Source organism: Schistocerca serialis, chromosome 4, assembly GCF_023864345.2.
Source record: "Schistocerca serialis cubense isolate TAMUIC-IGC-003099 chromosome 4, iqSchSeri2.2, whole genome shotgun sequence".
Taxonomy (NCBI): domain Eukaryota; kingdom Metazoa; phylum Arthropoda; class Insecta; order Orthoptera; family Acrididae; genus Schistocerca; species Schistocerca serialis.
In genome coordinates this window covers 689465486-689493478 of record NC_064641.1, presented here as the reverse complement: position 1 = coordinate 689493478, position 27993 = coordinate 689465486, and the positions used below count along the sequence as shown (strand labels likewise).

Genomic DNA, 27993 nt, shown 5'->3' with positions numbered 1-27993 from the left:
TCAACAAGGGAAGTTTCCAGGCATCTCGGAGTGAACCAAATCGCTATTGTTCAGACATAGAGGAGTTAGAGAGAGACAGGAACTGTCGATGACATGCCTCGCTCAGGCCACTCGAGGGCTACTACTGCAGTAGATGACCGCTACCTACGGATTATGGCTAGGAGGAACCCTGACAGCAACGCCACCATGTTGAATAATGCTTTTCATGCAGCCACAGAACATCATATTACAACTCAAATTGTGCGCAATAGGCTGCAAGATGCCCAACTTCAACCCCAACACCCATGGCGAGGTCCATCTTTGCAACCACGTCACCATGTAGCGTGGTACAGATGGGCCCAACAACATGCCAAATGGACCGCTCAGGATTGGCATCATGTTCTCTTCACCGATGAGTGTCGCATACGCCTTCAACTGACAATCGTCGGAGATTTATTTGGAGGCAACTTGGTCAGGGTGAATGCCTTAGACACACTGTCCGGCGAGTGCAGCAAGGTGGAGGTTCCCTGCTGCTTTGGGGTGGCATTATGTGGGGCCGATGTTCGGCACTGATGGTCATGGAAGGTACTGTAACGGCTGTACGATATGTGAACGCCATCCTCCAACTGATAGGGCAACCATATCAGAAGCATATTAGCAAGGCATTCATCTTCATTTACGACATTTGTGCCTCCATCGTACACGTCTTGTGAATGACTTCCTTCAGGATAACGATATCGCATGACTAGAGTGGCCAGCATGTTCTCGAGACATGAACCCTATCAAACATGCCTGGGATAGATTGCAAAGGGCTGTTTATGGATGACGTGACCGACAAACTACTCTGAGGGATCTATACCAAATCGCCATTGAGGAGTGGGTCAATCTGGACCAACAGAGCCTTGATGAACTTGTGGAGAGTATGCCACGATGAATACAGGCATGCATCAATGCAAGAGGATGTGCTACTGGGTATTAGAGGTACCGGTGTGTTCAGCAATCTGGACCACCACCTCTGAAGGTCTCGCTGTATGGTGGTACAACATGCAATCTGTGGTTTTCATGAGCAATGACAAGGGCGGAAATTATATTTATGTTGACCTCTATTCCAATTTTCTGTACAGGTCCCAGAACTCTCGGAACTGAGGTGATCTAAAACTTTTTTTGATGTGTATATATCTACTTAAAAAAAGCTGATAAAAATGCTCGTAACACCTTTTTAAGAAACAGTCTCCACTCCCTCCAATCTGATCATGTAAAGAAAAGTTGTGAAATGATTTCAAAGAAATAGTATCGACCGAAATTGGGAGATATATACCAGATAAATTAATATGTGATGGTGCTTGATCCCCCATGGTACGCAAAATGGGTCAGATAGCTGTTGCAGAAGCAACAAAAAAGTGCGCCAAATTTAAAAGAACAAAAAATCCCCAAGACTGGCTAAGTTTTGAAGAAGTTCAAAGTATAGCGCATACTTCAATGTGAGATGCTTTTAATAATTTCCACAACAAAATTCTGTCTAGAAATCTAGCAGAAAACCCAAAGAGATTCTGGTCATACACAAAGCGCACACCAGTGGCAAGACAGAATCAATACCTTCACTGTGCAATAACAATGGTGAAGTCCCTGATGACAGTGCCACTAAAGCAGAGTTATTAAACACGGTATTCTGAAACTCCTTCACCAAAGAAGAGGAAGTAAATATTCCTGAATTCCAATCAAGAACAACTGCCAAGATGAGAAACATAGATGTAGATATCCTCCGTGTAACAAAGCAGCTTAAATCACTTAATACAGCCAAGGCCTCTGGTCCAGATTGTACAGCGGTCAGGTTCCTCTCAGAGTATGCTGATACAATAGCTCCATATTTAGCAATTATATACAACCACTTTCTCACAGAAAGATCCATACCTAAAGACTGGAAAATTGCTCAAGTCACACCAATACTCAAAAAGGGAAGTAGGAGGAATCCACTGAATTATAAGCTCATATCACTAACGTCAATTTGCAGTAGGGTTTTGGAACAAATACTTTATTCGAACATTATGAAGTACCTCGAAGAAAACGATTTATTGATACATAGTCAGAAGGATTCAGAAAATATCGTTCTTGCGAAACACAACTAGCTCTTTTTACTCGTGAAGTAATGAGTGCTATCGACAGGGGGTGTCAAATTGATTCCATATTTTTAGATTCGACAACGTTCCTCACAATCGTCTTCTAATCAAACCGCTTGCCTATGGAATATCACCTCAGTTGTGTGACTCGATTTGTGATTTCCTGTCAGAAAGGTCACAGTTCATAGTAATAGATGGAAAGACATCGAGTAAAACAGAAGTAATATCCGGCGTTCCTGATCTATATTAACAACATAGGAGACAATCTGAGTAGTCCATTAGATTTTTTGCAAATGATACTGTCATTTACCATCTTGTAAAGCAATCAGATGACCAAAACAAATTGCAAAATGATTTAGATAAGATATCTGTATGGTGCGAAAAGTGGCAATTGACCCTGAATAAAGAAAAGTGTGAAGTTATTCACATGACTACTAAAAGAAATCCGTTAAATTTCAATTACCTGATAACACACACAAATCTGAAGGCTGTAAATTCAACTAAATACTTAGGGATTACAATTACAAACAACCTAAATTGGAACAATCACAAAGATAATGTTGTGGGTACAGCAAACCAAAGACTGCAATTCACTGGCAGAACACTTAGAATGTGTAACAGGCCTACTAAAGAACTGCTTACAACATGCTTGTCCACCCTGTTCTGGAGTTTTGTTGTGAGGTGTGGGATCCGCGTCAGGTGGGACTGATGGAAAACATCGAAAAAGTACAAAGAAGGGCAGCTCATTTTGTATTATCATGAAATAGGGGAGATAGTGCCACCGACACGACACATGAATTGGAGTGGCAATCATTAGAACAAAGGCGTTTTTCGATGCAACAGGATCTTCTTGTGAAATTTCAATCACCAGTTTTCTCCTCCAATTGCGAAAACATTCTGTTGGCACTCACCTACTTAGGGAGAAATGATCGTCACAATAAAATAAGAGAAATCAGGGCTTGCACAGAAAAATTAAGTGCTCTTTTTTCATGTGCACTGTTCAAGAGTGGAACGGTAAAGAAACAGCTTGAAGGTGGTTCATTGAACCCTTTGTGAGACACTTTATTGTGAATTGCAGAGTAATCGTACAGATGTAGATGTAAAAGTAGTCTACTTTCGGAACTTGGTGAGAGAAGCACTTGGACCGTGACTGACACATAAACAGAGAAAATATACATTAAGTGTTAAGTTTGTGGAATTTGAAAATAATTCCATTGTCATCACACAGCGAGGTGGTGCAGCAGCAAGACACTGGACTTGCATTGGAAGGACAGCAGTTCAAATCTCCCTCTGGCTATCCATTTTAGGTTTTCTGTAGTTTCTCTAAATCATTTAAGGCAAATGCTTGAAAATGACACAGTCAGTTCTCTTGCCCAATACGAGTTTGTGCTTCATCTCTAATGACCTCATTGACAAATTGTTAAACTGCAATTGTCTGTATTTGCATTTGCTGATTCCTGTCAGATCTGCATATTCACCAATGCTGATATGAATATAAAATTTTCAATGCTTATGCTCAGAATTAATTTTTGAAAATCAGCTCAGTAGTGGAAAAAGACTTGAAAGTTTTCATTTTTGCCAATCTCACACTTTAGAAAGAAAACACAATAATGTGAAGCACAATAATGTGAAGCGTTTATTTGTGCGTAGTTTTTATATAATCGGAAAGGTATCTCTTACTATAAATTGTTCACTGTTTCGAATTTCCATTCTTATCTATAAAATTATTCTGCTATGGAACTTAATATTGTCAGCAGTGATGTATTTATCAGTACAGGTCAAAGTTTTAAAAAAATGTTGCAATAACACTGTGCTGGGTGCGTGAGCACGTCATATGTTATAAAATTATCAATGTTTTGGTTGCTATTACTGGCATTCTTCTACCCTGATGAAGACTTCTTGCAGTAGCAGCTGAAACATTGGTAATTTTAATAGATATGACTTGCAATGGAACCACACCTACTCGTAATTACCATTTTCATCCAGATTTTTGGAGTAGGCAGGGCTTTGCCAGAAATGAAAGTGACAGAATTGAAAACTCCAGGTGACCAAGTATTTAGAAAAAATAGCACTTATTGGTGCAGATTGGGCAAAGCATGAACTATTCATATTAGCCTTGGTTCCATGCAGTGGTTGACACAGTGGAAAGGATAAAGAATGGTACTCAGAGGGTCACGAAATCAAGTTCCTATGCAGGAACATTTTTGTTTTCAATTTTTGTGCTGCATTCACTGCAAATAAACCAAAATGATGTTCAGTGTACTGCATTTATTTATTTTATTTTATTTTATTTTTTTTGTAAAAGGCATGAGTAGAAGAGATTTTTCAAGATGAAGGACGATTGTCATTATACAGTATGAAAGTGATTCCTGCAAAAAATGCATTTAGCTGGTTCAACCCTGTTTTGCGTATTTTTATCTCAGGTAAGGAATTTGATCAAAAAGCTTCAGACCTGCTCTTATCTCATCAGGAGAGAAAAAGAAATGACATCCAAAAAATACTGTATTAAAATAAACTCAGCTGTATGTCACCAGTTATCCTTCCTAATATTCATCAAAATGATGCATTATGCATGGTTTGCTGCCAAACTGTGTGATGTGAATGAAACTTTTTTGAATGTAAACTAAGTTTGTATTTTTACAGAAACCTTAAAACAACCATGCAATTGTAAAAATGTAGCATTTATTACATGTGCCAGATGTGAAGACAATTACTGCTTCTCATGTTTTTATGATGGAAATCAGTCCACCATGTGTAAATCATCGACAGTAAAATAATGCAAGTATCTAGAATGAAATTTTCACTTTGCAGCAGAGTGTGCACTGATATGTAACTTCCTGGTAGATTAAAACTGTGTGCCGGATTTGGACACAAACCCGAGACCTTTGCCTTTTGTGGGCAAGTGCTCTAAAATGGACACCTATCTTTCCAAATAACCAACTTCGTATGATAGAAGCTCGCTCTGATGTTGTGTGGACTGTCTGTTTAGTCTTAAGTTGTCTGATGATGGCCAAGAGAGCTAAAAGATTCTTCACAGCAAAAAAACAAATAAATAGTATAACAACTTTTAGCAGTCCCTCATCTCCAATCTTCCTAAGTTGTGAGGATGGGTCGTGAGTCGTGCTTGGGTAGCTCAGTTGGTAGAGGACTTCCCTGCAAAAGGCAAAGGTCTTGAGTTCAAGTCTTGGTCCAGTACACAGTTTTATCTGCCATGAAATACTAATACAAGTATCTAATTTTATACATGAAGTTCATATGTATGCCTTACAATACCTTCCTGGAATTTTACTTGACACTCAAATTTTTCTTTGCCTTTCCTTTGCATGCCTTTCTATGTAAATATGAATAAATTCAACACATTGAGGATAATTTTGATTTATTTGCAGTCTAAGTAACATAAAGAGAAGAAAAAGAAATTTCCACATAGGGACTCAAGTCAACAACTATCTGTAGACCACACTGACCTAAATATGTCATGCCTCGACCAACCTGTGCAAGAAATGCTATTTTTTCTAAATGCTTGTCCATCTGGAGCTCCCACTTCTCTCACTTTCATTTAGGGCCAAGCTGTTCGTATGCCATAAATTTGGAAAAAAATCATCTGTGACGGGCAGGCCTGCTTCCCTTGTCACTCACACACCCAGAAGAATGTTATTGAAATGGATTCTGGCTGTGAAAGTCTATGCTCTTATATTTCAAAATTTGATCTGTAAATTCTCAACAAAGTGGCTTATAATTTGCTGTGGGAAACAGATGCTGCATTATGCTGTTTAAGGTTTTCTTGATATATATTTTTCTGATAGTGTTGGGCTTCATTTCAAATGTCGCAGTATGATAATACAACATTGGCTTATTATCTTCAAGTAATACTGTGTACTATTTATGAGAGTTCACAGGAGTCCACTAACTCTCCTTATGTCATGCAGTCTTTTCTTTCATTGGTTGTATATTATGAGCAAGCAGTTCTCCTTATATGTTATCATGCCATTGGCAAAACAGAATAGTAACCAGATGAAACAGATAATTGAGGTAGGTTGTTCACAAAATAAACTGTGGTTTTCACCCCTTTGTGATGTGTACATTTCTTCTTGGGTTCCATTACTGCCAGTCTGTATTTCCAACAGCACATTGTGTATGAGATTATTTAATAGTGCTGGTAATTCTGTATTGGTTTAACTTGCTGCTCTGTCAAGGTTAATTGCTGAAAACTGTCTGAATACAATATACAGAACGAACTAAAAGAATGTCAAGATCTTCACTATTGCTTCCTTCTGGGGTAGTTTTGTCAGTGAGATCCACATGATCACAATTGATAATTTAGTTGATAGACACACTGAATACATAGGATTTGTCACTGGCCATTCTAAAATCCTGTTGCTTTCAAAGAAAATCAAACAACATAATTAAGACATGCACCAATTTTTGCCCTCAGATTTAACAGCTTAAGTGGTTGCCTATTTACTTCATTCACATTTCAGTGTTGGTTGTTGTATCCCGAAGTCATGGCTCAAAACTTGTAGAAAGTACTACCACAAAAATAATGTGTTACTGTGAGTTTCCACCAAGTATTGTTATTGCCTGATTCAGTTATTTGGCACAAGGTGATAAGTAGGTTCTCAGTTGAAATATGAAGTTTGTTGGCAAAATTTGACACAACATCTTAAAGTCCCAGCAGCAGATGTAGTGCTTAACAATGAATACATAAACTGTTATTGTTGTACATTATCGTAGAACATCTACAGTTTGTGCTCTATTGATGAACGTAAAATTGGTGGCAGAAGAATGCATCAACAAGATGTAATATTAGAGATAAGTATTTTGACCATATTGTTGTAATAATTATTTATTTCCAAAAAGTTCAGTTGAATTTGAGATTAGTAGATGATAAGTAATGCCTGATGCTGAAGTTTGTTTGACAGATTTTGATGACAGCGACAATGGAAGTGACCCTTTGGCAGATCTGGATGACTTGCTGTCAGACAGTATGAAGACAAAGAAGCCAACTACAGGTTTTATAGGGTCTGGAGTGAGAGACAGTAAAAAGTCTGAAGAGAAAGCTCCAGAAATGACTAATTTAAATAGTGATACCAACAACAAAGCTAAATTATTTGCAGATTTATTTGGTTCAGACAAGTCTATTGACAAAGGAAGTAGTAACAAGAATGTGATGAAATCTGAAACAGATGGTGCTGTGCATATGGGTGATGCCCTTAAGTCTGACCATTTAGGACAGAGTTCTGTAAAAAGAGTGAATTTTGCACCAGATTCAGTAGATATGTCCACACAACCAAAAAATCAGCCAATTGCATCAATAGTTGGAGTTCTACAAACAAAAGAGCAAACTTCACCATTGTTGGGAAACAGAAATGAGAGCATTGACCTAGAAGATGATCTACTGCCAGGAATTGGTCTTGAGAAATTTGGAAAATCAAGCACTGCTGCTGGGAAATTATCTGATAAGAAAAGCTCAATAATGGATGAGCTACTTGGCAAGAACGTTGGGCAAAGTGCAAATAAAATGGAAAAGAAGCCCAGTGAAAGAAATGATGATACTGTTAAGGAAACTGAAATGTCTTTTGGGAGTTACTCTCCTTCAATTGCACCTGCTTCCACACAGCCCAGACGGTCAACTGTTCGACGGAATACCTCTTCTATTGGAGGTCCTTTAGGTATTTTGTCTCCTGTTTCTACACCCAAAAAAACAGTTGGTTCACCTGTTCACAACAGAACTGAAGAACGAGGTTCTGCCTCTTGGCTCGGACTTTCTTCGGAACTACCCTCCTCTCACTCCCCACCCTTGCACCAGACAGCATCCTATACTGATAATGTTTCTGCTGATAATGCTGGTGAAAAGAATCTGCCAGCTAACAGTTCAGTGACAACAGCATCACAGGAGATTCATTCTAGTTCAGTATCACCACTCCGACGTCAACAACAGCATGCTATGTCAAAAGCACCCAGTGGCCAATTGCCTGAGTGGTTGGGAGGAGCACCCTCTGTACAAGAGAAGCCAGAGATTTTAAATATTTCTACGAGTGGTTCAACTCACACCATTCCTGCAGCAGAACAGCAACAGCCTGCAGGAATTTTGCAGGCACAGCAGCCATCTGAAGGAGCTCCAGGTGAGACTAGATTTTTATCAGTTTGCATGTCAAGCTTTTTTTTCTGTGCAGTGTTCAATCCTTCTAATATTTTTGTTTCATTTATAGTTATGTTTATGACCTTAGGACACTGACCAGTTCCACAAGTGCTACATCATTAATTAATACTTGTTCCATAGATCATAAATACAACATTCCGTAATGTGTCAGTTAAACATAAGAGTGTGAAATTTTTTTTAATACTTCATATCTAAAAATTCATCTGTTGAGTGGGAGGAGTTGTCATTCAGAAATTCTTTTAATCTATTTTTAAATGGTGGTTGCCTATTTGTCAGACTTCTAATGCGACTTGGTACATAACCAAAGACTTTTGTGGCAGCATAATTTACCCCTTTCTCTGACAGAGTCTGATTTAACCCCAAATAATGAAGATCATCTATTCCTCTAGTGTTGTAGCTATGCACTCTGGTATTATTTTTGAGCTGGGATGGGTTATTAATAACAAATTTCATAAGTGAATGTACGTATTGTGAAGGTACTGTGAGTATCCCTAGTTCTTTAAATAAATGTTTGCAGGGTGATCTTTGGTGGGCTCAAGCTCTTATTCTGATTACACACTTTTGTGCAATGAATACTTCTTCTTTTAATGATGAATTACCCCAAAATACGATGCCTTATGAAAGTAGTGAATGAAAATAGGAATAGTTGGCTAATTTATTGATATGATTATCACCAAAATTTGCAATAGACCTAATAGTGTAAGTAACTGAACTCATGTTTCAGCAGATCATTCTTCCAATTCAATTTCTCATCAGTGAACACTCCCAGAAATTTTAAATATCCTGCCTTAGACAGACTTCTGTTCAAAGTCTGTATCTGTCAGTGGTGTTATGCCATTTACTGTACTGGACTGTATATACTGTTTTTCCTCCAAATTTAGTAAGAGTCCATTTGCAGAGAACAACTTAATAATTTTCCAAAAGACATTATTTACAAATTCCTCAGCAAATTCTTGTTTGTTGGGTGTGATTAGTATACTTGTATCAAGAGCAAAAATAACTAGCTTTGCATGTTCATGAATTTAGAGTGGCAGGCCATTAATATATATTGAGAACAATAAGGGACTCAAGACTGGACCCTTTGGTACACCGTTCCTGATACCTCCCCAGTTAGAGGATTCCGCTGATTTTTGTGGACTATCTGTACTATTAATTTTAACCTTCTGGAGTCTTCCAGTTAAATATAAATTAAACCATTGGTGCACTGTCTCACTCGTACCACAATGCTTATGCTTATCCAGAAGAATTTCATGATTCACATAGTCATAACTGTTGTGAGATCACAAAAAATCCCGGTGGGTTATGTTTGGTTGTTGAGAGCATTTAATATTTGATCAGTGAAAGCATATAAAGTATTTTCTGTTGAAAAATCTTACTGAAAACCGAACAGACATTTTGTTAGTACTTCATTTTTACAAATATTTGAAGCTACTTGTGAATACATTATTTTTTTAAGACTTTTGGATAAAGCTGTCAGAAGTGAGATAGGACAGTAGTTGTTAGCATCAGACCTCCCCCCCCCCCCTCCTTTTTTATGCAATGGTTTTACAGTAACATATTTCAGTTCATCCAGAAAAATGCCCTGTTTCAGTGCGCTACTACATCTTTTAGTACGCTGCTGGAAATGCCACCAATTCCATGTGAGCTTTTGCTTTTTGAGTGAATTTAATATTTTCCTGAATATAGTGGGATGGGTGGGTTGAATTTCAGTTTTATCAAATTGCATCGGTATTGCCCCTTACATATACAGCCTTGTATTTTCTAATGAGCAGCTGGAGCCTATTTTCTCTACAACACTTAAAAATGATTATTAAAAATATTTTCTACTTTTGAGTCTTTATTCACAAACTTTTCATTGAGTTTGATAGAAATACAGTCTTCTTGTCCTCTCAGCTGCCCTGTATCCCTTTTAACAATATTCCAAAGTTTTTTTAATTTTATTATCAGATGTGCTAATCCCAGGTATAATTATTATGCTTCTGGATGTTTTAATAACTTTTCTTAATACAGTGCAGCAGTTTTTATAATGTTTGACTGCTTCTGGATTATTACTCCTTCTAGCTATAAGATATATTTCCCTTTTCTGTTTACAAGGTATTTTTATCTGTTTAGTAAGCCATGGCTTTGTTGTTGGTTTCTTAAAGGTATATTTCATGGTTTTCTTTGGAAAACTGTTTTCAAAAATACTTACAAATGTATCATGAAATAGGTTCAATTTTAAATTAACATCAGGTTGTCTGTACACCTCATTTCAGTCTAGCCGTTGCAAGCTTTTCCTAAAATTTATAGTTGTTAAATCATTAATTAAACACGCTGTGGTGGAGAACTGTTTTGCATTACTGTATGAAGCTATGTCGTATATTGTAACCAGTTGTGCATCATGATTAGAAAGACCATCCTCAACAGGAAAAGTTTTTATTTGATTTAATTTATTATAATCATTTTCTATGCTTGTGCTGCTTTCCTGTACTATCCAAATAGGAATATCAGTAACCGATGCCAATTTGAAAGAGCCAGATAATACTTGAGAGTCATTATTTCAGTCAGACTCTTTCAGAAAATCTACACTGAAATCCCCAAAAACAATAACTTGCTTCCCTCTGTCTGACAAATAGCACAACAAAGAAATTTTCAGAAAATCAGTAACTGATGTCAAGTTGAAAGATCGAGGTAATACTTCAGATTCATTATTTCAGTCAGACTCTTTCAGAAAATCTACACTGAAATCCTAACAAACAATAACTTGCTTGCCTCTGTGTGACAGACAGCACAACAAAGAAATTTTCAGAAGTAGCTGAAAATTTCTCACTGTGAACCTATACACAGCTACAATTGAATACTTAACTGTAGAAAGATGCAAAGTGCCAAATTTATGAACTGAAGGTATTACAAACAAACTGACTGTAGTGCAGTGTCTTAATTTTTTATTCCTCAAACTTTTCCATGTTACAAATGAGAGTATCTTATCATATATTAGTGGTGGTTTCATGACAAAGTTGAAATTGTTTGATGCTGAAAGCACCTCAAACAGAAACATTTATGAAAGGTGCTAATTTCCATCAAATTATTCTAAATGCTATGTTCTTAGTCACTCTCCACAGATCTGCATATAATATTCTTTATGCTCATTTTTTTCCAGGTAAGGTATCATAGCCTTTAAATCTTTCTTCTTTTCATCTGTAATTGAATGGATTGTGAAAATAGTTTCAAAGTTAGCAGATCAAATGTTTCTTGCATGTTTCCCCTTTTTGAGCACATTCATCTGCGGATCTTTTCCGTGTTGGTGTAACATTCTTTTATTGCTACTCTTGCTACATCTGTTGAATCATATGTGATGCTGGCAACTTTTGAAACTTTCAGCTTATTTGTAGAGAGTATCTTGTTTACCACAGCTTGAATATTTTTAAAAAATCAGAAGTATCCATAGACATTACTTTGAAAGCTCTAACAACCTTTGCTTCCTTGATCATTTTGCATAGGTCACTGGGTACAAATGCCTCCATCACTGACTTACTTCTCTCCATCAAGGCAAACACAGATCACAGGGGAGGAAGCCCTGCCCACTAACAAGAAACCATTTTCTATTCATGTGAACAACCCATTTGCTACCAGAAAAAGAAAAAGAAATACTATCATTCGATTCTTGTTTTGTGCAGCACAGTTGTCATTCCAAACAGTAAGGTTTTTCTTCGTTCTTGTCCCAGTGTTTAACACTTTCAGAATGCATGATGCGATTACATTTTCACCCCTACCAGCAATACTCTCATCCCACATGCACATGTAAGACTGAAGGGTATCGCCTACAGATACTGGCAAGTTTTAACAAGATAACTGATGGAGTGTGTTAGTGTGGGCACAAACATAACCTGCTGTACATTAATCGATATGCACTGTCAGGGAACTGAGAAGAAGTGATGTCGCTCTTCAGAAGACTCTGTACCATCTCGGCCTTCCAATGGTGAATCTCTAAATGCACCAGTGACTGTGGTGAACCTAATGTTCAGTAAGTCACATGTCTTGCAGGTGTCTTTCCTAGGTCTGTGGAAGGGAAGTTCAGAAAGATTCTATGATAAAAACTGGAACTTATGGTGCTTTGAGGAAACACCTTTCTAAGGTGGGAGTATATTCTTGAAATATTCAGCTCAGGACTGAGGTATTCCTTGCTTGATCTTGCTCGGCTGTATTGTCGAACTTCCCTGAGAAAGCCATTTATGTGCTGCTTTTTACTCATTTTGTCATTGTTGCTGTATTGTGATTGAGCGTGTCTTGTTCTGCTGTCGGTGAATGTTGTCTCTCCAAGATTCTTCTTAACAAGTATTTCCAGCCTCCTCTTTGCAACAGCAAAAATATTCATAAAAGTGGTTTTGCAACTGCAACAAGATCCCCTGTACCACGTGGAATAGAATACTGAACTGTTCCCTGCCGGCGACTTTCAACAGGAGTATCGTAGGTTCCATGCTGACTACGCCATACTGGTGTGACACTAACAAGGGAACCTCCCCATCGCACCCCCCTCAGATTTAGTTATAAGTTGGCACAGTGGATAGGCCTTGAAAAACTGGACACAGATCAATCGAGAAAACAGGAAGAAGTTGTGTGGACCTACGAAAAAAATAAGCAAAATATATGAACTGAGTAGTCCACGCGCAACGTAAGCAACATTAAGGATATTCTGCGCATAGGAGCGCCGTGGTCCCGTGGTTAGCGTGAGCAGCTGTGGAGGGAGAGGTCCTTGGTTCAAGTCTTCCATCGGGTGAAAATTTTACTTTCTTTAATCTCGCAAAGTTATGATCCATCCGTTCGTTCATTGACGTCTCTGTTCACTGTAATAAGTTTAGTGTCTGTGTTTTACCACCGCACCGCAAAACCGTGCGAATAGTAGACGAAATGATGTGCCTCTCCAGTGGGCACCAAAAACATTTGCTCGCAAGGTCATACGTCAACCGATTCCTCCACAGGACAACACGTCTGATACATTCTATACGACACTGGTGACGGCATGTGCGTCACCTGACAGGAATATGTTGTCGACCCATCTAACTTCTACACTTGGCGAATGGGTAAAAAGATTCTTCTACCTTGCCGATTTAGGTTTTCTTGTGGATGTGATAATCACTCCCAAAAAAGTGATGAAAAAATAAGAGTTTGTCACATGAACTGCAACAAATGACTGCAACAGTTTCACAGTCACACAGTTTTCCCTGTGCTCTGTCAAAACATATGTTTCTAACGTTTTCAGATTTTTCCGTCTGTATACCTTCAAATTCTGCATGTGTCCAAGCAAATCTGAACATGTCCTGGAATTTTGGAGAGCGAAGTTGATTATGTTTGAGTGCTTTAACTTTGATAATAGTCTGAAAATAAAAAAAATTTTCACACGAGGGAGGCTTGAACCAAAGACCTTTCGTTTCGCATTTGCTCACGCTAACCACGGGACCACGGCGCTTCAGAGCTTACCGTGCCCTTGATGCTGCCTATCTTGCGCATGGACTACTCAGTTTGTATATTTTGCTTATTTTTTTCATAGTTCCACACAACTTCTTCCTGTTTTCTCGATTGATCTGTGTTCAGTTTTTCAAGGCCTATCCACTGTGCCAACTTGTAATTAAATCTGAGGGAGGTGCGATGGGGAGGTTCCCTTGTAAGAAGACCCATCAGGAAGGCTCCTTGTGTTGAGTAGTCTTGCTTATAGAACTTAGAAAACAAATCTATTTTCAATGCAGGTGTCACTCACCGCACCTTAATCTACATTTGTATAGTACCTAAAGGAAAGAACAACAAAACAATATGTCTTCTATGGAGGACACTGGAAATATGTACACATTCAACAGCAATCATTCCTTGCATAGATTTCACAGCCAGTGAAGGGCTTAAAATCGTACCTGTGGTGAGGGACAGTTCTTAGCTGGTATAACTGCTTTTTTGTGTGTGTTTCATACACAAAACATTTTGTATTTAATTTCTTCTGCTCATCTCTGAATGATCCACCACCATTCTTCCTCCTTCTCCTACCCGTGTGGCTTCATCCGCCATAACCTAATGTATGGACATCACTTATGCACAAAATGATTTAAAGATAACATGTAGATATATAATATTTCATTTATATGACAACTTTATATGACTGTATACGACCGTAATATTATGTCATGTGTATGCACATACCTTATAAGTTGAAGAGTGATGATTCACAAAGAAGGACAGTATAGAAGCCTATGATGCACTTATCATGGCAGCAAAGTGAAACAAACATAACTGAATGGCACATTGCACCATTCTTATGAAATCAGCTGGCAACTTAGCACCATTGCCATTTAGTGGTGTCAAGTGTGACCACTTGGAGTTCTCGGTGGACATAACACTTTTCATATGTACCGTATTTACTCGAATCTAAGCCGCACTCGAATCTAAGCCACACCTGAAAAATGAGACTTGAAATCAAGGAAAAAAAATTTTCCCGAATCTAAGCCGCACCTGAAATTTGAGACTCGAAATTCAAGAGGAGAGAAAAGTTTTAGGCCGCACCTCCAAATCGAAACAAAGTTGGTCCATTTTAATATGAGACACAATTTAGGTCGAATGAATGACGATACAGCTACAGTAGTTTGGTTCGAGTCGTAAGCTTAGCAGTTAAGCTTTACCAGGTAGCCATTGCTATGCGTCAGGCGCTCTGTCCGTATTTATACGGGTACTCTTCCTTTTTCACGTGCTTCATCTGGTTTGAATGGATTGCTTATTTTTCTTTGATCTGATAAGCGCGATTTTTTGTTATAGGTGTTTACGTCACTCTAAGCTGAAAATGCATTACTGTACTGTGCCATGCATTGTTTGCCGCATTCTGATAGTGCGTGTTTATGGCCTGTTGCCGCTCGCGGCATGGCTTGCTTTTCTGCGCGCTACCGCAGCTTTCAATTTTTTTTTATATATATATATATATATATATATATATATATATATATATATATATATATATATATATATATATATATATATATATATATATATATATATATATTAGAGGGAAACATTCCACGTGGGAAAAATATATCTAAAAAGAAAGATGATGAAACTTACCAAACAAAAGCGCTGGCAGGTCGATAGACACACAAACAAACACAAACATACACACAAAATTCTAGCTTTCGCAACCAATGGTTGCCTCGTCAGGAAAGAGGGAAGGAGAAGGAAAGACAAAAGGATACGGGTTTTAAGGGAGAGGGTAAGGAGTCATTCCAATCCCGGGAGCGGAAAGACTTACCTTAGGGGGAAAAAAGGACAGGTATACACTCGCACACACACACATATCCATCCACACATACACAGACACAAGCAGACATTTGTAAAGGCAAAGAGTTTGGGCAGAGATGTCAGTCGGGGCGGATGTACAGAGGCAAAGATGAAGTTGAAAGACAGGTGAGGTATGAGCGGCGGCAAATTGAAATTAGAAATTAGCGGAGATTGAGGCCTGGCGGATAGCGAGAAGAAAGGATATGCTGAAGGGCAAGTTCCCATCTCCGGAGTTCTGACAGGTTGGTGTTAGTGGGAAGTATCCAGATAACCCGGACGGTGTAACACTGTGCCAAGATGTGCTGGCCGTGCACCAAGGCATGTTTAGCCACAGGGTGATCCTCATTACCAACAAACACTGTCTGCCTGTGTCCATTCATGCGAATGGACAGTTTGTTGCTGGTCATTCCCACATAGAACGCTTCACAGTGTAGGCAGGTCAGTTGGTAAATCACGTGGGTGCTTTCACACGTGGCTCTGCCTTTGATCGTGTACACCTTCCGGGTTACAGGACTGGAATAGGTGGTGGTGGGAGGGTGCATGGGACAGGTTTTACACCGGGGGCGGTTACAGGGGTAGGAGCCAGAGGGTAGGGAAGGTGGTTTGGGGATTTCATAGGGATGAACTAAGAGGTTGCGAAGGTTAGGTGGACGGCGGAAAGACACTCTTGGTGGAGTGGGGAGGATTTCATGAAGGATGGATCTCATTTCAGGGCAGGATTTGAGGAAGTCGTATCCCTGCTGGAGAGCCACATTCAGAATCTGATCCAGTCCCGGAAAGTATCCTGTCACAAGTGGGGCACTTTTGGGGTTCTTCTGTGGAAGGTTCCGGGTTTGAGGAGATGAGGATGTGGCTCTGGTTATTTGCTTCTGTACCAGGTCGGGAGGGTAGTTACGGGATGCAAAAGCTGTTTTCAGGTTGTTGGTGTAATGGTTCAAGGATTCCGGACTGGAGCAGATTCGTTTGCCACGAAGACCTAGGCTGTAGGGAAGGGACCGTTTGATGTGGAATGGGTGGCAGCTGTCATAATGGAGGTACTGTTGCTTGTTGGTGGGTTTAATGTGGACGGACGTGTGAAGCTGGCCATTGGACAGGTGGAGGTCAACGTCAAGGAAAGTGGCATGGGATTTGGAGTAGGACCAGGTGAATCTGATGGAACCAAAGGAGTTGAGGTTGGAGAGGAAATTCTGGAGTTCTTCTTCACTGTGAGTCCAGATCACGAAAATGTCATCAATAAATCTGTACCAAACTTCGGGTTGGCAGGCCTGGGTAACCAGGAAGGCTTCCTCTAAGCGACCCATGAATAGGTTGGCATACGAGGGGGCCATCCTGGTACCCATGGCTGTTCCCTTTAATTGTTGGTATGTCTGGCCTTCAAAAGTGAAGAAGTTGTGGGTCAGGATGAAGCTGGCTAAGGTAATGAGGAAAGAGGTTTTAGGTAGGGCGGCAGGTGATCGGCGTGAAAGGAAGTGCTCCATCGCAGCGAGGCCCTGGACATGCGGAATATTTGTGTATAAGGAAGTGGCATCAATGGTTACAAGGATGGCTTCCGGGGGTAACAGACTGGGTAGGGATTCCAGGCGTTTGAGAAAGTGGTTGGTGTCTTTGATGAAGGATGGGAGACTGCATGTAATGGGTTGAAGGTGTTGATCTACGTAGGCAGAGATGCGTTCGGTGGGGGCTTGGTAACCAGCTACAATGGGACGGCCGGGATGATTGGGTTTGTGAATTTTGGGAAGAAGGTAGAAGGTAGGGGTGCGGGGTGTTGGTGGGGTCAGGAGGTTGATGGAGTCGGGTGAAAGGTTTTGTAGGGGGCCTAAGGTTCTGAGGATTCCTTGAAGCTCCGCCTGGACGTCAGGAATGGGATTGCCTTGGCAAACTTTGTAAGTAGTGTTGTCTGAAAGCTGACGCAGTCCCTCAGCCACATACTCCCGACGATCAAGTACCACAGTTGTGGAACCCTTGTCCGCCGGAAGAATGACGATGGATCGGTCAGCCTTCAGATCACGGATAGCCTGGGCTTCAGCAGTGGTGATGTTGGGAGTAGGATTAAGGTTTTTTAAGAAGGATTGAGAGGCAAGGCTGGAAGTCAGAAATTCCTGGAAGGTTAGGAGAGGGTGATTTTGAGGAAGAGGAGGTGGGTCCCGCTGTGACGGAGGACGGAACTGTTCCAGGCATGGTTCAATTTGGATAGTGTCTTGGGGAGTTGGATCATTAGGAGTAGGATTAGGATCATTTTTCTTCGTGGCAAAGTGATATTTCCAGCAGAGAGTACGGGTGTAGGACAGTAAATCTTTGACGAGGGCTGTTTGGTTAAATCTGGGAGTGGGGCTGAAGGTGAGGCCTTTGGATAGGACAGAGGTTTCGGATTGGGAGAGAGGTTTGGAGGAAAGGTTAACTACTGAATTGGGGTGTTGTGGTTCCAGATTGCGTTGATTGGAATTTTGAGGTTTTGGAGGGAGTGGAGCTGGAAGTGGGAGATTGAGTAGATGGGAGAGACTGGGTTTGTGTGCAATGAGAGGAGGTTGAGGTTTGCTGGAAAGGTTGTGAAGGGTGAGTGAGTTGCCTTTCCGGAGGTGGGAAACCAGGAGATTGGATAGTTTTTTAAGGTGGAGGGTGGCATGCTGCTCTAATTTGCGGTTGGCCTGTAGGAGGATGCTCTGAACAACAGGTGAGGATGTGGGAGAGGAAAGATTGAGAATTTTTATAAAGGATAGGAGTTGATGGGCGTGTTGATTGGCTGAGTGGATGTGTAGGTGAAGGATTAGGTGGGTGAGGGCAATGGATTGTTTGGTTTGGAACTGGTATAGGGACTGATGGAAAGAAGGGTTGCAGCCAGAGATGGGAACTTTAAGTGTGAGGCCTTTGGGGGTGATGCCAAATGTCAGACAAGCCTGAGAAAATAAAATATGGGAGTGTAATCTGGCTAGGGCGAAGGCATGTTTGCGGAGGGAATGTAAATAAAACTTAATGGGGTCGTTGTGAAGGTGTTGTGAGGGTGACATGGTACTAGAAGGTGGAAAGTGGAACACGAGGCTGAAATGAAAATGAAAATAAATATGAAAAAATGTATGGGGAGAGATAAAGGTAAAATTAGAAAGCAAATGGAGATCTGGTGTGAAAAAAGGCGAAAAAGGGTTGGTTAGGGCTGGGCTATGTTGATCCTGTGGTGAACTTGTGTAGGTAGATAATGATGTGCATAAAGGTTAGGTGGTTGTGTTGCCGCCAAAACACGTTAAAGGGTGGAGAAATTCGGGAAAATTTCGAAAAAACTACGTGAGGATGTATTAAAAGGAGTGGTTTGGTGGTGGCAGTTTATGGAAATGAAGCTAACAATTGTTTGATGAAGAAATAATGACGTTAAAACCTGTGGGAAGCGGCTAAAAATGATCTCTGCCTACGTAGATCAACACCTTCAACCCATTACATGCAGTCTCCCATCCTTCATCAAAGACACCAACCACTTTCTCAAACGCCTGGAATCCCTACCCAGTCTGTTACCCCCGGAAGCCATCCTTGTAACCATTGATGCCACTTCCTTATACACAAATATTCCGCATGTCCAGGGCCTCGCTGCGATGGAGCACTTCCTTTCACGCCGATCACCTGCCGCCCTACCTAAAACCTCTTTCCTCATTACCTTAGCCAGCTTCATCCTGACCCACAACTTCTTCACTTTTGAAGGCCAGACATACCAACAATTAAAGGGAACAGCCATGGGTACCAGGATGGCCCCCTCGTATGCCAACCTATTCATGGGTCGCTTAGAGGAAGCCTTCCTGGTTACCCAGGCCTGCCAACCCGAAGTTTGGTACAGATTTATTGATGACATTTTCGTGATCTGGACTCACAGTGAAGAAGGACTCCAGAATTTCCTCTCCAACCTCAACTCCTTTGGTTCCATCAGATTCACCTGGTCCTACTCCAAATCCCATGCCACTTTCCTTGACGTTGACCTCCACCTGTCCAATGGCCAGCTTCACACGTCCGTCCACATTAAACCCACCAACAAGCAACAGTACCTCCATTATGACAGCTGCCACCCATTCCACATCAAACGGTCCCTTCCCTACAGCCTAGGTCTTCGTGGCAAACGAATCTGCTCCAGTCCGGAATCCTTGAACCATTACACCAACAACCTGAAAACAGCTTTTGCATCCCGTAACTACCCTCCCGACCTGGTACAGAAGCAAATAACCAGAGCCACATCCTCATCTCCTCAAACCCGGAACCTTCCACAGAAGAACCCCAAAAGTGCCCCACTTGTGACAGGATACTTTCCGGGACTGGATCAGATTCTGAATGTGGCTCTCCAGCAGGGATACGACTTCCTCAAATCCTGCCCTGAAATGAGATCCATCCTTCATGAAATCCTCCCCACTCCACCAAGAGTGTCTTTCCACCGTCCACCTAACCTTCGCAACCTCTTAGTTCATCCCTATGAAATCCCCAAACCACCTTCCCTACCCTCTGGCTCCTACCCCTGTAACCGCCCCCGGTGTAAAACCTGTCCCATGCACCCTCCCACCACCACCTATTCCAGTCCTGTAACCCGGAAGGTGTACACGATCAAAGGCAGAGCCACGTGTGAAAGCACCCACGTGATTTACCAACTGACCTGCCTACACTGTGAAGCGTTCTATGTGGGAATGACCAGCAACAAACTGTCCATTCGCATGAATGGACACAGGCAGACAGTGTTTGTTGGTAATGAGGATCACCCTGTGGCTAAACATGCCTTGGTGCACGGCCAGCACATCTTGGCACAGTGTTACACCGTCCGGGTTATCTGGATACTTCCCACTAACACCAACCTGTCAGAACTCCGGAGATGGGAACTTGCCCTTCAGCATATCCTTTCTTCTCGCTATCCGCCAGGCCTCAATCTCCGCTAATTTCTAATTTCAATTTGCCGCCGCTCATACCTCACCTGTCTTTCAACTTCATCTTTGCCTCTGTACATCCGCCCCGACTGACATCTCTGCCCAAACTCTTTGCCTTTACAAATGTCTGCTTGTGTCTGTGTATGTGTGGATGGATATGTGTGTGTGTGCGAGTGTATACCTGTCCTTTTTTCCCCCTAAGGTAAGTCTTTCCGCTCCCGGGATTGGAATGACTCCTTACCCTCTCCCTTAAAACCCGTATCCTTTTGTCTTTCCTTCTCCTTCCCTCTTTCCTGACGAGGCAACCATTGGTTGCGAAAGCTAGAATTTTGTGTGTATGTTTGTGTTTGTTTGTGTGTCTATCGACCTGCCAGCGCTTTTGTTTGGTAAGTTTCATCATCTTTCTTTTTAGATATATATATATATATATATATATATATATATATATATATATATATATGTGTGTGTGTGTGGATGGATATGTGCGTGTGTGCGAGTGTATACCTGTCCTTTTTTCCCCCTAAGGTAAGTCTTTCCGCTCCCGGGATTGGAATGACTCCTTACCCTCTCCTTTAAAACCCACTTCCTTTCGTCTTCCCCTCTCCTTCCCTCTTTCCTGATGAGGCAACAATTTGTTGCGAAAGCTTGAATTTTGTGTGTATGTTTGTGTTTGTTTGTGGTCTATCGACCTGCCAGCGTTTTTGTTCGGTAAGTCACCTCATATATATATATATATATATATATATATATATATATATATATATATATATATATATATATATATATAATTTTTTTTTTTTTTTTTAAAAAAAAAAGAGAGGAATCGTCTCATTAGTGAAACCATGGCAAGAGACTGCTATTTGTTGTTACTTACACTGCTGCTTTCTTTGATAATGATCAACAAGAACCAAATAACAGACTGCGTATGATAGAAGATGTTCTGCACGAGAGTTTAGCGAAAATTTTTCCCCGTTTGAAAATCTTTGCAGACGCCTCTTTAGTACATCACATTACCTTCTGCACAGTAATTAGAGTCATCTTAGATTTAAAAATCGAGTCAATTGCCGTGCTTCATTTCTGACTGTATCACTATTAGCCATAAGAATAATACGAGTATAAACATGACATGATACGTATATTCTTCCGCGTTTGCTGTTGTCTCACTCTAGTTTCGTAGTTTATTAGGCAGTCAGGGTTTAAATGAGATAGCAGCAAACACGAAAGAATACATCGCAAAACGTTTATATTCGTATTATTCTTATGGTGAAGAGAATACTGCATGTGATTCACAATTCATAAAAGTTCCCATTAGCAACCATCTCTTCTCACAGGTAGGAAAAAATTCAGAATGTAGAGTTGGCCATATTGACAAAAACCCCGAACAGTCTTGCCAGTCGGATTTTCGCAGTGCATTGAAATGCTGCTACATTCGAAGATGAACAATACGGAATTTGTATTTACTTCGTTGGATAACATATGAAAATGCAGTGGTCGAAACTCGGGGCGGAGAAATAAGCTCTTCTTCCACCTTTTTTTTAAATTTATTTACTGACGCAGAGGTTTTGGCGCCGGTATTTATCTTTGTGCCTGCAAAGCAAGCCTGTTTAGCACTACATATATTCGACGGCAGGAGTTAGTTGTGGCGGCACCTACCAACATTTTTCATAACTTCCGCTTACTTTGCACTCGATTCTAAGCCGCAGGCGGTTTTTTGGATTACAAAAACCGGAAAAAAAGTGCGGCTTAGATTCGAATAAATACGGTAATCCTCCTCGGTATCCTGCACTTTTCAAACCCCTTATCACATTTTTCACTTAGCACCTTTCTACAGTTAAGTATCCAATTCTAAAAGTACCATTATTTAGTTTAATCTCACAGGCACATGTTTCTGTACCTTGCTCTACATACCACTTTTTAGTTTCTAAAGTTTTTACGCTATGATAAATTTTAATATAAATGGAAACTACTACTCTCTCTCCATAGTGTTTCTACTAGCATGTACTGAAAGCTTATATCCACCCACATTTACCTTTTCCATATCTGTGACTGTATGATGTTCAGACAGGCACAGTACATCTATTCCAACCTTAGTTTGTAAGCCTTCTAAACAAACAAGAAGCTCACCTACTTTAATTTTTAATCCCTTGATACTCTGAGGCAATATAGTAACATTATTTTTCACTGTACTTTTATCAGAATCTTATGATATTTTAACACCTGTAGTACTTGCCTGTCTGAGCTTCTCATTAAGTTTAATTTCATCCAACGTTGAATCATTGGACACTAATCTGAGTCTAAAAAAGGGTACTCCTATGAGTTTCAGTGTCCTCCCCCCCCCCTCCCCCCCACCCTCCTAGAGATTTTGCTATCATCCTGGCCATTACCCTTCCCTTTCCTACTGAGATGCAGGCCATACCTTGTGCAGTCCCACCTACCAATAATATCAACCGGAACAAGACCCAAGTCTGACAAAGCAGCTGATATAACTCCATATTAACTCTTCTAATAGAGCTATTCAATTGGGGCAATCATACTGCATGAAAGCAGAAACCAAGGCAACATTTGTATGTTCATTGTACATGCTATTTTTACCAGGTCACACTCAATATTGTAGCCCTGATCCCTATTAGTACTGTTTCCTGCTCCACCCACTATCACAATATGTTGGTCCTGCTTTGTGAAATCATTGCACAATGATCCTATGTCTTCTGTCTCTGGGCTGAGACATGCACTGGGGGGCACCAGTGACTAAGCAGTTTGGTCCCTTTCCCCACCTCTGAAACCAACCAACATGCATTGGGCCTGAAAAAAACTTGTGGCCTGGTACCTGTCACCTAATTTTTCCTGCAAGATCTGGCCTATACTTCTTCCACAGGTACTACCTAACAAAGTAACTTTCCTCCTACTGTCTGTTTCTTTAGAAACAGTTGGTTTCCTGGTGAAAGTCTGTTGGGTATTAAGAACACTTACATCTACATGGGCCTCTTCCTTAGTTAACTGAAGTAGCCATGAAACTGTCAGATGTCGTTGTTGTGGTCTTCAGTCCGGAGACTGGTTTGATGCAGCTCTCCACGCTACTCTATACCCTCAGCATCACCTGATTTAATTCGACTACATTCCTCGTTTTGCTTTTGTTAATGTTCATCTTATATCCTCCTTTCAAGACATCCCCTCAGGGGACTCAGCATTTATGTGCTGGGTACGGGCTTGGCGAACCCGGGGTCCCCGAGCTGGGGACTGGTGTGCGCTGCCGGTCCTCTGACACCGTAAACTCTGGGCATGCTTCAGCGACCACCGTGTGGCGCAACGGTGGAACATTGTGTGTCGCAGGGACCGGGGATCTTGGCTTGATTGCCTGGATCGCGAGGATGGTACATACCTCTATAAAAAACCCTTCAATCTTAAGGTGTGCTGCGCGCCGATAAGATGCATGGCTGTTGAGGTGGAACAGTCACTAGCGGGCGACCTCTGAGGAACCTGCCGCACCTCAGTTGTATAAGGCTTACCCAGGCATGCGGGGCTCTGTCTGGGCTGACGTTTCGTTCCCTAGCTGCTCGTGGGACGCACATGGCAACCACGTATTTCCCTTCACCAACTTCGCAATCAGTCAAGCGCATGAGGGAGGCTAGTCCTCCAGATATGCAGATGGAAAAGAGTAACAGGGCTCATGGAGTCGTAAATGACAATGTTTTCATCATGATTAAGAGGAAGGAGGGCTCATTTGAAAAAGTGTCTCCTTTCTACATACATAAGGGTTTAGAAGGACTCGCAGGTACACTGAAATCTATCAAACGCCTGAGGAATGGTACCCTGTTAGTTGAGACTACTAGGGCAAAGCAAGTGGAGCTGCTTCGAAAGTCACCCAAGTTAGGCGAGTATGATATTACTGTCGAGTTGCACAATTCCCTCAACTCCAGTAAAGGCGTTGTCACCTGCCGTGATTTAATGGATATCGATGTCGACGAGCTGAAGCAAGAATGGGCAACACAGGGGATTGTAGACATGGAACAAAGGACACGTAGGAATAATGGCGTTATTGAGAAATCTGCCACTTTCATTGTGACTTTCAATTCGCCTGTCTTACCTGACTACGTTCTGGCTGGTTTCCTCCGACTTAGGGTTCGGCCTTATATACCTAACCCTATGCGCTGTTTCAAATGTCAGCGATTTGGCCATACGACAATGAGTTGTGGGGGTGAACCAACCTGCGGTATATGTGGCAAGGCAGCTCATGAAGCTGGGACCAACTGCACATCTCCAGCGCTGTGTATCAACTGCTCTGGGAGCCATCCCGTCTGGAGCAGAGTCTGCCCCGTCTTTGTGGAAGAACGAAAAATTCAGGAGATCAAGGTGACAAAGAGGCTACCTTATGTGGAAGCCAAAAAAGAGTATAGGGCTACAAAACCCCCTGTCTTTGCCACATCCTATGCCTCCTTGGTGCACAACCGTGCATCGCGAGTAGACGCTTCGACGCAGACCATGTCCAGCGTCGCAGTATCCTCCACCAATACCTGTACCTGCGTTTGTACCTGCCAGAGCACTCCCACTAACGATATAGCTATTCAGGCTGCTCCGCCTGCACCAACCGCTATTGCAGAGAAAGCTCCAGTGAAGCCTTCGAAGGCCCTCCAGAAACAGAGTGCCTCTCCACTTCCCCCATCCCCGACTTCCACACAGAAAACAGGACCAGGGAAAGGGGCACGGCATTTGACATCTGGCATCCCTGACTGATGAGGAGGAAATCGTCATGGATTTTGATACCTCTTCCCCAGAACCTGGCAGCTCCTCTGCTGCCACTCGCTCTACAAGTGCCTCACCAGCGCGGCGCAAAGACAGGGGGAAATCTAAACTGAAATGCTGATATGGCTCCCATACTTCAGTGGAATCTGAATGGAGTCAGCCCTCGCTTTGCAGAATTGCGGCTGTTAGTACAGGAAAACCCCATTTGCATCTCTTTGCAAGAGACACATTTTAAAGAGACTGACACGCCTGTACTTAGGGGATATCACATGTACAGGAAAGACGACCTGACTGGTAATAGGGCTCAGGGTGGGGTGGCAGTGTTCATTAAGGACACATTCCACTCCTCACCTGTGACCTTAACCACAACGCTACAAGCGGTTGCAGCTCGGATCCTGGCCCAGGTTAATGTCACAGTGTGCTCCTTGTATTTACCACCCGCTGAGCTCATTGACAGTGAAGCCCTCGCACGGCTCATTGATCAGCTACCCCATCCCTTTCTCATTTTAGGAGACTTTAATGCTCATAATGCATTATGGGGTTCCAACAAAACCTGCCCCAGAGGCCAGATGATTGAGCAGTTGCTCAGGACTTCCGACATCATACTGCTGAACACAGGTCAGGCCACGCATTTTAGCACCGCTTCAGGTTCGTCTTCTGCCATAGACCTCTCTATTTGTTCGCCTGTGCTTGCGGACATTGCTCAGTGGGTCGTCGACGACGACCTTCATGGCAGCGACCATTATCCTATCTGGCTCCATCTGCCAGTTGAAATGGGTCGTGTCGCACAGCGCCCGAAATGGTTGTTCCGGAAGGGAAACTGGACGCTCTACCGGCAGTTGGCTGTTTTTGAACGGTGTGAAGGCGTCCAGGATTGGGTGGATCACATTATGGCGGTGATGCACCATGCCGCTGATGTATCCATACCAAAGTCAAAGGGAACACCTGTGAGGCAGCCTGTCCCTTGGTGGAATGACGACTGTCGTACCGCCATCAGAGACAGATGGGCGGCTTTGAGAAGATTCCGTCGGTGCCCCGCTGCTGCGCATCTGACAACTTTCCGAATAGCACGGGCGCGGGCGAGAAAAATCGTTAGGGAGAGTAAACGGAGGTCTTGGCGTGAGTTCCTGAACTCCATCAATAGGTCCACATCTTCAAGCAAAGTATGGGAAGCCATTAGGAGGATCTCAAGGTGATACTCTCGACCGCCAATAGCAGCTATACGTGAGCGGGGCTGTCTCCTAACATCTCCAAGAGACATTGCCCGGGTGTTGGCGGAATCTTTTCAAACTATTACGGCCGATTCTAGCCAGGACCCAGAATTTCTGCGCGATCGGGGTACACGGGAGAGGGCTGGTTTTTATTTCCGTTCAAAGAACGCTGAGGAATACAACCAGCCTTTCTCTTTGTGGCAGTTGGACTCTGCACTGTCCGTATCTCGGGATACCGCACCTGGTCCAGACCTGATATCGTATAGCATGCGGCAGCAGTTGGATCTGCGGTCAAAGGAAGTCCTCCTTCAACTTTTTAATGAAATTTGGAAGACAGGCGACTTTCCTAGTTCGTGGAAAGAATCGATTTTAATTCCCCTGTTAAAACCAGGGAAGGATCGGACCGAACCCAGTAGCTACCGTAGCATTAGTCTCACGAGCTGCGTCGGAAAGACATTTGAGCATATGGTCAATGGGTGCCTGGTGTGGGTTCTCGAATCCAGATCCTTACTTACCCGCTGCCAGTGTGGGTTCAGGAGGTATCATTCCACCCTAGATAACCTGATCCTACTCGAAACAGCGATACAGGATGCTTTCCTACGTAAGCAACACCTTATCGGGGTTTTCTTCGACCTGGAGAAGGCGTACGATACTACCTGGAGGCATACCGTTTTGCGGCAGCTTTATGAGTGGGGTTTCCGTGGGCGTTTACCCACACTCATCAGATCCTTTCTGTCGGACAGGTATTTTAAGTATAAGGTTGGGAATGTCCTGTCTGACCGTTTTAAGCAGGAGAACGGTGTCCCTCAAGGAAGTGTCCTCAGTGTGACAGCTTTCGCAATTGCCATCAATAGTATTGCGTCCACAGTATGACGGCCCATGCAGTGCTCCTTGTTTGTGGACGATTTCTCCATTTTCTGTGCGTCTTCCTCCCTCACAGTTGCTACACGCCAATTACAGCTGACACTCGTGTGATTGGAGGAATGGTCTAAGACCACGAGCTTTCAATTCTCTTTGGAGAAGACCGTTTGTGTAGATTTTAACCGTTCCCGTTCTATTTTTAATCTCCCTGTTTTAAAACTAGGAGACACTGTTCTCCTCTTTATGGAAAAAGTGAAATATCTCGGGCTTATTTTTGACGAGAAGCTCACATGGTTGCCACACTTAAAGGATCTAAAAGTCCGCTGTTTCAAGGCTTTAAACGTCCTTAAATGCGTCAGTCATAGATCCTGGGGTGCTGACAGGGCACGTCTGCTCCAACTTTATAAGGCCTTTGTGCGACCTCGACTGGAATACGGATGTCAAGCTTATGGCTCTGCAAGACCTTCCTACCTCAAAATGTTGGATGTGATTCACCATGAGGGTATTAGGCTTTCAACGGGGGCTTATCGCACGAGTCCAGTTGCTAGTCTGTGTGTCAAGGCGGGTGAGCCTCCGCTGTCCATTCGGCGTCTTCTCCTCATGGTACGGCACGCGTACAGGGCCAAGTCCACTCCTTTTTCATTGGCGTCTGACACCTTTTCCCGGCCGGCACTGGCACGTCTCTTCAGTCACCGTCCGGCGGCAACAAAGCTGTTTGGCATCCGTGCAAAGGAGAGTCTCGAGTCAGTACACCT

The 27993-nt window shown here is 42.2% G+C and overlaps 1 protein-coding gene across 4 annotated transcripts in view; it reads left to right on the top strand.

Moving 5' to 3' along the window:
- LOC126473186 (fas-binding factor 1) overlaps positions 1 to 27993 on the top strand; it is a 133010-nt gene that overhangs the window by 14817 nt on the left and 90200 nt on the right. For all 4 annotated transcript variants that reach the window (XM_050100079.1, XM_050100078.1, XM_050100080.1 and 1 more), the window contains exon 5: positions 7016 to 8218. In XM_050100079.1, coding sequence (XP_049956036.1) covers positions 7016 to 8218 — 1203 coding nt within the window. The remainder of the gene's footprint in view (positions 1 to 7015; positions 8219 to 27993) is intronic.